This window comes from Bactrocera neohumeralis, unplaced genomic scaffold (assembly GCF_024586455.1).
Source record: "Bactrocera neohumeralis isolate Rockhampton unplaced genomic scaffold, APGP_CSIRO_Bneo_wtdbg2-racon-allhic-juicebox.fasta_v2 cluster11, whole genome shotgun sequence".
Classification (NCBI taxonomy): Eukaryota; Metazoa; Arthropoda; class Insecta; order Diptera; family Tephritidae; genus Bactrocera; species Bactrocera neohumeralis.
The window spans coordinates 14,260,955-14,275,946 of NW_026089624.1; the positions used below are offsets into that span (position 1 = coordinate 14,260,955).

At 33.7% G+C, this 14,992-nt stretch overlaps 1 protein-coding gene across 2 annotated transcripts in view; it reads right to left on the reverse strand.

The window, feature by feature from the left end:
* LOC126766129 (sialin) overlaps nt 1–14,992 on the reverse strand; it is a 64,931-nt gene that overhangs the window by 8,121 nt on the left and 41,818 nt on the right. The window contains exon 1 of one of the 2 annotated variants that reach the window (XM_050483987.1): nt 30–123. The exons of the other annotated variant lie outside the window; for it this stretch is intronic. Within the exon in view, the coding sequence (XP_050339944.1) occupies nt 30–108 (79 nt within the window). The 5' untranslated portion in view covers nt 109–123. Of the gene's footprint in view, nt 1–29; nt 124–14,992 lie in introns of those variants that run through there. 2 annotated transcript variants of the gene reach the window in all.

Consider the following 14,992-nt stretch of genomic DNA (forward strand, 5'->3'; position numbering starts at 1 on the left):
TTGTTTTGTGATACTATTTATGCGCGTACCTTTATGTGCTTCTTCAAAATGAATGACAAATATTGCTTTATGATTTCCGATGCCGAGGCAAGCCTTATTTTTAAGCATGATTTCTCGAGAACTTCACAATTTCTACTTTATCTTAAAATTTCCGCTAACTAGTTTGCTAGTAAAAGTAGTCAACTCCCAATTTACCCCACCAAAGGTATCTGAAATTATAACATTTTATTTATGTTATACATTTCAAATGGGGCAAAAATATACTAGGGCATAAAAAAAACATCAACATACCGACTACTTATGTTACCTCGTTGCTGTCTGCAGCGCAACTGGCAGGAAAATCAATTCATTATCCCACAGTGCAAAACTGTTTTTTTCGCTCTCAATAGCGACTCAATATAGCGTAAGAATACGTGTGCTGAGAGTAACTGCTCATATGAGTCAAAACGCCCATATATGCCTTATACCATAATCCTTATCGAATTCTATGAGAATATGTATCTCGTCAAATAAAAAAGTCGTTCATACAAGAAAACAATTTTTGTTTCCGATTAATGACCAGCTTCATGGGGAAAAACGGGCATGTGCAAAGTTTCAGATCGATATCTCATTAACTGAGAGATATTTGATATACCGGGTTTTCCAATAGGGGTGATATGATTTCTAAATGTCGTTTCGGTCATTTTTAATATGTATTTTTATACTCTTGCTACAGAGTATTATAGTTTTGTTCACCTAACGGTTGTACGTATCACCTAAAACTAAACGAGATAGATATATGGTTATACACATATGCATATATAAGTGATCAGGGTGACGAAAAAAGTTGAGATCCGGTTGACGTCCGTCCGTGCAAGCTGTAGCTTTGGTAAAAATTGAGATATCTTGATGAAACTTGTAGATGGGCGTAATCGGAATACTGCCACGCCCACAAATCGCCATTAACCGAAAACTTATAAAGTGACATAAATAAGCACAAAATTAAGATATAAAACTGCAATGTGGCACAGGGGATCGCAGTTGCAAGAGGCATCTGTGGATAAAACTGTTTGAAAAAGTGGGCGTTAACCCCCCTCTAATATGTTTAATGTGCATATCTCCTAAACCAAGCTACAAAAACCAGCACGAATTTTACAAGAATTCCTACCGATAGTTTGAAAATGGATGAAGTTCGTAGATAACTCCGCTCACTCATCACTGTTGAAACTACTAAAAGGGCAATAAAGCAATATCTAAATACACCGGAGACATTACATTTTAACTCCGATGGTATGAGAGGGTTTTACGGAAGTGGGTGTGAAAATTGGGCGATGAGGGTGGCACCGCCCACATATTGGGGAAATTCCATATCTCGGGACCCTACCAACCGATTTTGACTAAATTTAGTACGTGGCATCCCTATGTCACAGTGTGTAAATGGGCGAAATCGTACTACAATACTACAAGAAGCAATTAATATAATGGGATTAAACTATGCACGAATAATGACTTTATTGTATGCCACTTTATGACAAAAAATTGTTCAAATCCAATCAAAAATGTTCAAGACCGGTCAATGTGTGATATATGCAATAGAAATTCAGATATAATCCCTTTCCTGCAGTAGTAATTCTGTGTATCCAAAATGGGTGGGATCGGGTCAATTCTTCCCAGAACTTCCTGGTGATTTTATGCCGGTTATATCGGCCAAATTTCAGAACTTATTTGACTCATAATAGTATATCATTGCGCCTAAAATGAATCCAATTGGGAGAAAACTTCACCTAGCTCCCATATGACCATTACCAGGATTTTTGAACATCCGGCTGATTTTGTATAATGACTACGTATAACCATTTTGCTTTTTCTAACAAATCTTATGCCGAATTTATACGTAGGTCAGTATATAAGTTATATATGGTGTATGTATATATAAAATTGCTTACATTCCTATCCTCTGGTTGACGTTTTGCATCGTAAGGTATATGGCTTTGATTCCAGCAAGCTGCAGGAGTATAAAATGTTCGGTTGCACCCGAGCTCAGCCCTTTCTTACTTGTTTTAATTGTATTCAGTAATGTTTACTATTTGATGGTGGAAAGATATACACAGGAACAGCATTTACAAATGATTCAATTTTATTATCAAAATAATCGTTCTCCCATTGCATAAGCGTTCGAGGTAATGAAAATTGCTGACGACCGCAATTTGTCGATTACAAGACGTTTTCAAAAATGAGACTTTTTCTACCCACAACCTGGTGCTTGCATCCGTATAAAATTGTTCTCACTCAAGAACTGAAGCAATTGGGCAACCTTAAACGTCGTGATTTGCTTTGATTTTTTTGAGAAAATCATCTGCTCCGATGAGGCTCACTTTCATCTGAGTGGTGCGGTAAATAAGCAAAACGATACATCGATTGTGATCCGAAGAAAATTCACAAATTATTCATGAGCAACCATTACATTCACCTCAATTGACAGTTTGGTGTGGTTCTTGGTCAGGGGAAATCACTGGTCCATACTTCTTTTGAAATAAATCTGGTGACACAGTTATTATATATGGAGAGCGGTAAAGATCCATAATAACCAACTTTATATGGCCACAATTGGAAGAAGTTGATCTTGATAATATCTGGTTCCAACAAGACAAAGCTACGTGCCACACAACACGTGCAACAATCGAATTATTGCGAGAAAAGTTTGGAGTATCGATTATATCAAAAAATTGTGACACTGAATGCCTTCCAAGAGGTTGTGATTTGACACCACTTTTTGCGAGGTTATTTGAAGTCATTAGTCTTTATCAATAAACCACACTTGCTTCAAGCTTTAGATGTCAATATTGAATGTGTTATTCAAGACATACGACTTGATTTATTGGAAAAAGGAATTGAAAATTGGGCTCATTGAACTCGTTCCTTCAAAATAAGTCGTGGAGGCCATATGAATGATATTATATTCTGAACTTAATTGTATCGATTGTACTTCACTTTAAATAAAGAATATTTGAATTTCTTTAACAACTAGTGTGTGTTTTTTTTAAGAAATCATATCACTCTTATTAGAAAACCTTGTATATATCATTTGTATATGTGTGTATTTTATAGTCTCCGACGTTTTTCCTGGGTGTTACAAACTTAGAGGCGAACTTCATTGAAGAGTTACTATATATAGTAGATTTCCAGTTTAAAGATAGATGTAATTAAATTTAATTAGTTACATTTCAATTAAAAAAAATCTTCCTTTGTGAGATCAATTCGCAAAAAACCTGTTTTTATTCATTAAGAAATTAATACATATACATTTGCAATCACTGACGCTTACCATTCAAATAAGAAAAATTAGTGCTCCGTAACAGGAACGTTTTAAAGCAGTATTTTTAACGAAGTATCCTAAAGGTCCCATATGGACTATTAAAAAACTGCAATGTATTTAAAAAACAGTTGTTCATTTGTGAAGAGGAATCATTGTGGGAAAACTGGAAAGTAGATGATAAGCTAGGAAGCGGGAGGAATCACGTAACATCTAAAAGTAAGGACACAGCTATTGTTCTTTTAGATTAAGAAGTGTTCTAAAGGCCCAGTTAAGCATACATAGAATAGCACTGCCCAGGGAGCTTTGGATAAACTGTAAGTAAATCTACGAGTAAATCTATGCGTAAATCTATGAGTACAGCAAACAACAACAATTTTCTGCTGGACTGATTTGAATCTTGTGTGGCAAAAAATGTATCAGCTTTGAAAATGTTACAAATTTTCGAAGCGTAAACATCAAGAACGTACATACATATATACATACAATTGTTGTATGTATGTACTCGATGGAATTTCCATTATACAAATAACATATGTACATATACATACATACATGTATATTTGAAATAGAACAGAAGCGCACTAGAGTAAATCAGTGTTTAGGGGATGATATACAAACCGAACGCTGTCGATCATTTCAATCATTGAAGCATGAGTTTGCATCACTTCCGGTATTTTCTGCTGATGCGAACGTTCATAAACAAATCAGGTCTAAGCTGATCGATAGTGATTAAAAGTTGTTCTCTATCGCTGATTTGAAGATAAACTGTTCGCTTCGTGTACATGAACCGAACTGACAGAATCAGACAGAGTAACGGATCAGTACTTACGAATAAACACTGACATACTTGTACATGCGAACTGTCACATGCAAAATCTTTTTAATACATTTTTCATGTATTTGGTTACCGAACGCAGGGCATGAAATAGAAATCTGTCAATTTTGACTTCTATGCTATGATTTCTATGCCCTGTTTTCTCTCTTCTCTCATATTTTCTGTTGTGTCACTACAACAGTGTTCTCAAACCACTGATTGCGAAGTGAATTCAGATGTTTTGCTTTTAGTTTACAAGGTGCTTTCCATAGTAAACATGACTTTTTGAATCTAGCACCTTCTGCACCCAGTTTATCATCTATATGTCGACTGATACGTTAGAATCTGCTATCTTTATCGATTGTCCAGTGAGAACTTCATGATATTTCATTGATTGGAAGTGAAGTTATTGCGTTTTAAGTGTCAGTATGTTTGTGTTATCGGTGCGAAAATGAGCTTCGAACAAAGAGCCAATATTAAATTTTGTTTTAAAATTGGTAAAACTTTTACCGAAACGTTTCAATTGATGAAACAAGTTTATGGCGATGATTGCCTATCCCTAGCAGAGTACACGAGTAGTTTCAACGTTTTCAAAGTGGTTGTGAGGACATAAATAACGATCAACATGTGGACCAATCAAAATTCGTAATCATCGGAAATTCCATCGAAACTGTGCGTGAATTCATCCAAAATTAGCCGAAATCATCATTGAAAGTCATGGAAATGGAATTGAACATCTCCAAAACATCGATTTATTGCATTTTGACCGAACATTTGAGCTTACGAAAGGTGTGTGCACGGTTTCTTCCGCACAAATTGACTGACGACCAAAAATTGCTCAGAATACAACATTCGAAGGACGATTATTTGACCAAAAATCACATTTTAACCATTAACCACTCCCCGTATTCACCTGATAAGGGCACCGTGCGCCTTCTTCCAATGCATTTGCCGATGAAAGGAAAGCGTTATGCAGACGTAGAGGCCATTCAAAAGGATTGCACCGGCATACTGGCGGCCATACCGGCCAACGAGCTAAAACACTCGACATGCTTTTGGTCCGTGCAAAAAACTGTATTGAAGCAGAAGGAGACTATTTTGAATAAAATAAATTGATTTTGCCGAAAAACCATTTGTTCTGTTTTTTTAAGTCCTGTTTACTTTGGAACGCACCTTGTATTTAATCTCTTTGTAGTGTCTAAGTAATAATGCGATAAATTTCCCTACTGACAAACAAATAGCCTTAAATCAGAGTCGCACAGGGAGATTCCCAGTAGACTTAATTCAAATCGCCTAGGTGACAAGATTAACAAGTATTATTTTTGTAAAACGACATCATCAGCAAGAAATCCGCATTGTTACTTGAGATTGGCTAACACAGTCACTAATCTAAAAGAGTATGTTTCGACTTTAATGAAACTGAAAATACTAATAAAACTTTTAACGCCAACAAAAGATTTCATTCTGCTACTTCAATATACATATGTATATACCTGGAAGTCGTTTTCTGTGGAAAATTTAGTATCAAGATGCCTTCAAAGATGTCAGTATTGAATAAACGTAAGCTATAACAAAGCAATGCAATGTATTTTCTATAATTACAACATTCTTCCCAATAAACGCTACCTACACTTTGAAAAACGAAAACGTTATGTTTTGGATGCCCTTTACGTCAACCAAACTTTATTTTTTATTGAAAATAAGTAAAATCGAATAATAACCGGCCATATCCTTTAAAAAGATTATGTCCAAAACTACGAAAAGAACGATAACTGTACAGCGGAAAACCTTTAAAAATCAGGTTTGACCATAAATCTTCTTAGACTTATTCTTAATATATCCTATATATTGAAATTCGTGCATTTTGGTTTTACTTTGATATGTAATGGTAAAGTTAATCAAATATCGAAATAAAAGATGTACCCTGTAAAAGTTCATTCTTTTTTCGTACAGTTGCATATGCGCTTATTTCTAACTACTTTGTATTCTGCAAATTCCATTTATTAGCCCTATAGCAAATTAAACGAGTCGTTTTACATTTAATTTGCGCGCTATAGCATGCGCGCTATAGCATTTAACGAATTCTTTTTTCTCAATACTCGACTTTTAATCAACATATTTTATAATTTTGAACCAAGAGGGAAAGTAATATATTTCTCTCTAACACTAGTAATTTATTTGGCGTTTCGAATGTAGATAATTATGACGTGATAATTTCGTGAGATAAAAGAATAATGTATGCTAAGCGGTTGCCATCTGTTTAGATACATTGTAGTAAGATGATTATACAATGACTGTGTTAATACTCAATACAGTATTTTTAATACCTTACCGCTTTTGGGGGGAATAGATATTAATATGTTAATTCATATTTGGAATTTTAATTTATTTAAATAACTAAAAGTAATTGTATATGTGTATGTTTCTATCTATATTTCACGCAAAATTGTTCTTTTCAATTGTACAACTCAATGCATGGGAGTGTGTGTGTATATTGTGTGATATGAATTATTTTCAAGTGCGCAATTTCAATTTATAATGTCTACCATAAGTGTATTTTTATACTCTTGCAACCAGTTGCTACAGAGTATTATAGTTTTGTTCACCTAACGGTTGTACGTATCACCTAAAACTAAACGAGATAGATATATGGTTATATACATACATATGTACATATATATAAATGATCAAGGTGACGAGAAAAGTTGAAATGCGGTTGACTGCCTGTCTGTCCGTCCGTCCGTGCAAACTATAGCATGTGTAAAAATTGAGAAATCTTGATGATACTTGGTATGCAGGTTCCTTAGTACAAAGTACGAGTTCGTAGATGGGCGTAATCGGACCACTGCCACGCCCACAAATCGCCATTAATTGAAAACCTATAAAGTGTCATAACTAAGCACTAAATTAAGATATAAAACTGTAATTTGGCACAGGGGATCGCAACAGCAAGGACACCTGTATATAAAAAAATTTGAAAAAGTGGGCGTGGCTCCGCGCTCTAATATGTTTAATGTGCATATCTCCTAAACCACTGAAGCAACAACAAAACTGGCCCAGAACGAATATTACAGGAACTCCTACTGATAGTGTGAAAATGTATGAAATCGGTTGAAAACCACGCTCATTCCCCATATCACGGTACTGTTGAAATCTACTAAAAGCGCAATAAATCGATAACTAAATGCGCCAGAAACGTAAAAATTTTCCGCCGGGATGGTATGACAAGGTTTTATAGGGACCGTGGTAAAAATTGTACGATGAGCGCGAGTTGCGTCGTCAAACGACTCCACCACTGTCAAGCTCGTCGACACACAAAAAAAAAGACAAGTAGTTTTTAAATATTTTTATTTTTCTGAAATGTAAGTTGAATCTTCAGATTCAACTACATACATATGTACATATAAAATTGTAATATAAGATATGCCGGGTCGTTGATGCTGAGGAATGTCAAGTCAGCACAACGGCTTCAGGTAAATTTAGGAAATAAGATTTATTCTCAAACATTTACTAAATAAATGAAATATTATGAAGTAAATTAAACTATATAAAATACGCTAAATAAATAAATTGAAAATAAATTATTAATAAACTTTGCTAAATAAATGAAAGTTGCAAAAAAAAATAAAAAGCAACATCAGCAGCAACAACAACATTAACGAAAGCAACAACAACAACATTAACAAAAGCAACATCAGCAACAACAACAACAACATTGACAAAAGTAACAACAATAAGAGTAACAACGGCAGCAAAAAAAACAGCAACAACATTAACAACAACAACGACGCCAGTAACAGTAACAACAAAACAACAGCAACAGCAGCACCAACAGCAAGGTAAAATAATATTCAACTAATAATTTAGTAATTTAAGTAGTAGTTTTATTTGAAGCCATTACTTTCTTTGTAAAAAAAAAAAACAAAAAAAAAAAGTCAACGCAGAAATTATACTCACTAAATGTTTCAATCAATTCAAAAACAATACCATTAGAAAAAGAAACGAACAAACGAGAAAAGAAAAACAAAAAGCAGCATTAGGTACAGAAGTTAATTTGTTAAAATTCCTTTAAAATATAAAATTGCGTATAAGTATATGAAATAAATTATGGATTTTTTGTTTGCACCTCTACCTGAAACAAATTTTCAAATGAATACGGAAGAATTACGTTTATGGCAACGAAATGCCATATTCGAGTGTGAATATGATAATTTCATTAATAGACGGATAGAAGCTGGTCGAACACACCTATTGCTTTTCGAACGAGAGGGTTAAGTGCAATCCGAAATCCTTAATGCTACTGGAAATAATCGCTATTTAAGTGAGCGAAGGTGGCAAAAGTGCTGACTTCAATAAAAATTAATAAAATATTGTATGTATCTTAAATATTTATGAAATTTTAAATAAGACACCTCAATTGAAAAAAAATTCTTTGGAATTGTATCTATGTAGCTCGAAATTTGTAGAACTTTACGGTAATTTTTAATAAACCATATGATTTGTTAATAGGAAATGATTCCTTTTTTTTAAAAAAAACGTTAAAACCATTGATATCGAAAAAATGACAATAATTTTGAAAAATGGTGTGAATCTTCCATTCTATATGAAAACTATGCAAGAGCAAGTTTATTCATTAGATATAAGTGAAGTAAAGAACATCAACCTTGATCATTTAAAATCAAATGAGAAAAAGGAAATCGAAAAAATTATTAAAGCATTTCAATAAACTTATCTATATATCGAAAAAATGACAATAATTTTGAAAAATGGTGTGAATCTTCCATTCTATATGAAAACTATGCAAGAGCAAGTTTATTCATTAGATATAAGTGAAGTAAAGAACATCAACCTTGATCATTTAAAATCAAATGAGAAAAAGGAAATCGAAAAAAAATTATTAAAGCATTTCAATAAACTTATCTAATTAGAAAAAGTCACAGTAGATATAGCTCACCTATTCTAATAATACCGAAAAAGATAGATAATTCAGGAATACAAAAATTCAGGCTAGTGGTTGATTATAGGAGGTTAAACCAATTGACTGTAGACGATAAGTATCCTCTACCGAATATCGAAGGAATCTTAGATAAATTGGGCAAAGCACAGTACTTTAGCACCATAGATCTAGCAAAAGGTTACCATCAGATTTTAATGGCAGAAAGGGACATCCAGAAAACAGCTTTTGTCACTCCGGCAGGACTATATGAATACGTCCGAATGCCTTTCGGGTTGAAAAATGCCCCAGCTACTTTTCAAAGATTTATGAATGATAGAGCAGAACAATTAATAAAATATTTAAATGCCGAAAATGTAGAAGTCCATCACACAAAACCAAATAGCCATACAGGAAATGCAGACATTGAGAGACTGCACTCAACCTTGTTGGAAAAACTAACAGGAATTGAGGACTCTAGTCTTTCAACAGAAATGAGGATACAAATTGTTATATGCAACTATAACGATAGGTACCACTCAACTATCAAATGTTCTCCAAGGGACGCCAAAGAAAACATTTGTCCATCCATATTACAAGATAGAATAAATACAGTAAAACAGAAAACAATAGCCAAATTAAATCAAAACAGAGAAGAATATATAGAAAACAGACAAACAGGACCAATTAAAAACTACAAAAGAGTACGGCATAAGGATCAACCATATTTCAGAATATTTCCCTTACAAAACGTCCATCCGGCAAATATAAAAAGACCAATGAAATTAGCAAACATAGAAAATCCAAATGAGGATGATGACGATTCATTCAGACATTTAATGGAGATAATAACATTTAATTTTTTTTTTTCTACATATATATACATGATTTTTTTTACCCCAGTGGGTAAGGGGTCTTTCTAGAATATACCCATGGTAAGAGATGCCTGTCGTAAGAGGCGACTAAAATCCAATTTAAGTTTTTTTTAAATCAAAACCTAAAACGGTTATACATTTTTACTTTTACAGATGACGATAATAATTATTTTTTTAACAATAATCATATCATTGGTGACAGCACTTTTGCAAATTACACCAATAATAGAAGATGCGGGGTATACAATTATACAAACAGCGGACATAGAAATAGTTAACGAAATAAGTACAGTTATACATACTATAAATCCGAACAAGATAGCAGACATAGTTGATCAGGTTAAAGAAAATATTGAAAAACTAAATATTGAAAATAAAGAAATTTTGTTTGATGAAATAAAAAATATAAAAGCAAAAATCACATCAATAACACCGAATATCAAAAAGAGAAATAAAAGAGGCTTGATAAATATAGGAGGAATAGCATATAAATGGATGTTTGGAGTCATGGATGATGATGACAGACAAGACATTTTGAACCATTTAAAAATTATTGAAGAAAATGGCCATAATGCCATTGTAAATTTAAATAAACAAATAGTAATTAATGAACATTTAAATAGATCACTAAACTTATTAAAAGGAACTATAGAATCAGATAGGAAACAAATAATAGAAACTTTAAATATAATAAACAAAGAGGAAAATAGAATTGAAAGTAAAATTTTGTATAATGATGAAATGAATAAACTAAAATTCATAGAAAGTAAAGTTCAAGAAATACAAAATAATATAGCGGCGGCTAAATACAATATGGTACATCCAAGTATGTTAACTAGGGAAGAAATTGAAAAATACGAGATTGATTTTTACAAACTAAAATTATCAAAAGTAGGAGTAGTAGTATACAGAAACGATACAATAATATTTGCAATTCAGATACCAAGAACATTTTTTCAAACTAAGATTCAATTAATAACCCCAATGCCAAATAGAAATAAATTACAAATTATTGAAAAAGAAAAATTCGTTATAAAAATTGGCGAAAACTATTTTGATTATGTAGAAAATAAAGCATTTAAAAATCTAAAATTGAGTAAAAGCTGCATATTTTCAAATACTTGCGAATTTAAATATAATAACAAAACATCAATACAAGAAATAAGCGATGACACAATATTAATAAGAAATGCAAAAAATGATGTAATAAAACAAAACTGCGATGACAGAAAAATTGTATTAAAAAATAACTATATAATCAAATTTGTAAATTGTAAAATGGAAATTTTAAAACAAGAATTTAAAAATAATAAAACAGAATATATTCATACAATTATATACCCTGCCGAAAAATTAAACCAAAGTTACACACCAAAATTAACATTCAATGATATTGCAATAAAAAATATAGAAAACATAAAAGAAATTGCAGAATTAAAATACCATAAAAATGTATCATATGGTATTAATATATCATTGATAATCATTGTAATGGTAGTAGTAGCAATCCTAGTAATAATATTAAAGAAAAAAACAACAAAAATAAAAATTGTAAATACAAGAACTCAGGAGAGTTCAAACAGTAACGCTGGGGGAGTTGCGTCGTCAAACGACTCCACCACTGTCAAACTCGTCGACACACAAAAAAAGACAAGTATTTTTTAAATATTTTTATTTTTCTGAAATGTAAGTTGAATCTTCAGATTCAACTACATACATATGTACATATAAAATTGTAATATAAGATATGCCGGGTCGTTGATGCTGAGGAATGTCAAGTCAGCACAACGGCTTCAGGTAAATTTAGGAAATAAGATTTTTGTAAAGAATAAAATGATGATTAATAAACTGGACGGCAAGCCGCTCAGTACGGTAAACCGGAGTTTTATTATATATTTCGATAAAATTTGGAACGTGGCATTTTTTTCATATTCCTAGGTCACACTGTGGAAATGAATGTTAAAGACCCTAGGTTCCGAATATGGGGATCCCAGTACCTATAGTTGACTTTTGTTCGAAAATATTAGTCAATGTGTGGATAAGGAATAGAAATGCAGATAGAATCCTTTTCCTTCAGTAGTAATTCGGCCAATATTTGAGTTACCTCAATGAAAATTTCAAAACGTTGACTCATAATAGTATATCATTGTGCCTAAAATGAATACAATTGGGCAAAAACTTCACCTAGCCCCCATATGACCATTATCAGGAACATTTGAATATCCGCTTAGATTCCGATCCTCTGGTTGACGTTTTACACCGTAAGGTATTTCCCTGGCTTTGATTGTAGCAAGTTGCAAAAGTATAAAATATTCGGTTGCTCCCGAACTTAGCCCTTTCTTACTTGTTAGAAATAGTTTTTTATCAATAAATACATTTTTGGGGCGTATTTCATGTAACTGCATATAACTTTATATGTTTCTTTATGTATAATATGTATATACGTTTTGTTCTGTCTCAACATTATCAATGACAAGCATCAGAGATCAATTGAAAAGTCCCCGGCCTAACACATAGACGGCGCTACTGGAATTAAATCCATATGATTTTTAGTTAGCCCTAACCTTCAGGTCATTAGTTTGTAAATTGTATCCTTTTGATAAAATATTGCTTTTTGAAGGGAAAAACTACAGTTAGGGCAAACACTTGGCTTGGTGACGAGTTTGCGGCCACTGCCCAGAATAATCAACCATCAAGAATTGGCATACTAAGTGAAATGAGAACCGAAAAGGGTTAACGCAGTGGACGTCCAAAAGAGGTTGTTATCGACGAAAATATCTAAAACAGTCCGGAAAATACTTTTGGAGGATCGCAAAGTGAAGTTGTTCGAGATAGCAGGCACTCTAAAGATATCAACTGAACGTGTAAATCATATGATTAACAAATATTTGGGTATGAGAAAGCTCTGTGCAGAGTAGGTGCAACGCGAACTCACTTTTCATCAGGAACAATAACGAGTTGGTGATTTGAAGCAGTCTTTGACTTCATCATTTCAGTTTTGAAGTCCAATCGACAGTCATCGGAGTAGTTTTATTGATTGAAAACATAACGTTATCAGACCATTTGAAGACAAAAACGGTCGCGTTTGAAGAAAAATAAAGTGCTGTTTCACCCAGACAGGCACCGTGTCACAATACAGTGAAAACGATGGCAAAATTCTCCTGATCTGGCAACCAGCGACTATTTCTTGTTTTCAAATTTCAAAAGAATTATCGCTGAAATTTTCGACGAATGAAGAGGTAATCCCCTAAACTGATGCATATTTTGAAGGACAAATCGTACTACAGAATAGGTATAGAAAAGTTTGAGGGTCATATATATAATCAGTGTATCACTCTTAACAGGAACTATGCTTTAGAAAATATACAATAACTTTGCCAAAAAAAAGTGTTTTTCTATGGTAGGGCAGGGACTTTTAAGGAGGTCTGTTAGTTTTGTCCTTAAATGTTTTTTGTCTTCAAAATACGAGACAATTCTTGTTCTTAAAAATTTTGTAGTTGACTTAAATGAGTTTGTTGCACTTCTCGCAGCTCTGTTTTAATTTGCGTATATTCTAAAGCTTTCTGGGGTATCATAAATATGAAAATGACTGTTTTGTTTTCGCTTTAACCTTGTTATCCATTTTTCAACGAGTTTATGTATAATTTTCTCCTGATATTGGATCGGAAGTCTCGACAACTTCTTTATTTAGTGTTACAGCTCGTTCACATCCCGCACTATAAACGATTCGATGACTTTTTTCTAAAATATTTTTGTTTTCTCCTGACAGAAAATTTCCAAACGAGTTTTAACTATTTTGATATGTAGCTTCCTTTTAATATTTTAAGTTCGAAACATGACAAACGAGAGCAGCTTCTGAACATTTTGAAGACGGCAGCGACATATCAAACAGTTGATATACATATAGTATACAACTTCGTTCTTGTCGTGCTAAAACTGTTCACTTGAATGAAATTTAAATATTCTGTTCAAAATGAAATTTTTTGGGCAAAATATAAGTAAATAGGTCGATTCATTTACCTTAAACTATCAATTGTTAATACAAATGAAATATTAGACGTAGTTTATCATTCTGTTAGTAAAATACCGTTACCGTTAGAGCTTTGAACAATTTAAAATTGCACAGTAGCACTTATGACTTATTTCCTAATCCAAAAGAATTTATTAAATACCCTTCTTCTTCTTTTTAATTGGCGTAGACACCGCTTACGCGATTATAGCCGAGTTAACAACAGCGCGCCAGTCGTTTCTTCTTTTCGCTGCGTGGCGCCAAGTGGATATTCCAAGCGAAGCCAGGTCCTTCTCCACTTGGTCCTTCAAACGGAGTGGAGGTCTTCCTCTTCCTCTGCTTCCCCCGGCGGGTACTGCGTCGAATACTTTCAGAGCTGGAGTGTTTTCATCCATCCGGACAACATGACCTAGCCAGCGTAGCCGCTGTCTTTTAATTCGCTGAACTATGTCAATGTCGTCATATATCTCGTACAGCTCATCGTTCCATCGGATGCGATATTCGCCGTGCCCAATGCGCAAAGGACCATAAATCTTTCGCAGAATTTTTCTCTCGAAAACTCGTAACGTCGACTCATCGGTTTCTGTCATCGCCCAAGCCTCTGCACCATATAGTAGGACGGGAATTATGAGCGACTTATAGAGTTTAGCTTTTGTTCGTCGAGAGAGGACTTTACTTTTCAATTGCCTACTCAGTCCGAAGTAGCACCGGTTGGCAAGAGCAATCCTGCGTTGGATTTCCAGGCTGACATTATTAGTGGTGTTAACGCTGGTTCCAAGATAAACGAAATTATCTACAACTTCAAAGTTATGACTGTCAACAGTGACGTGAGAGCCAAGTCGCGAGTGCGACGACTGTTTGTTTGATGACAGGAGATATTTCGTTTTGCCCTCGTTCACTACCAGACCCATTTTCTGTGCTTCCTTGTCCAGCCTAGAGAAAGCAGAACTAACGGCGCGGGTGTTGAGGCCGATGATATCAACATCGTCGGCATACGCCAGCAGCTGTACACTCTTATAGAAGATGGTACCTTCTCTGTTTAGTTCTGCAGCTCGAACTATTTTCT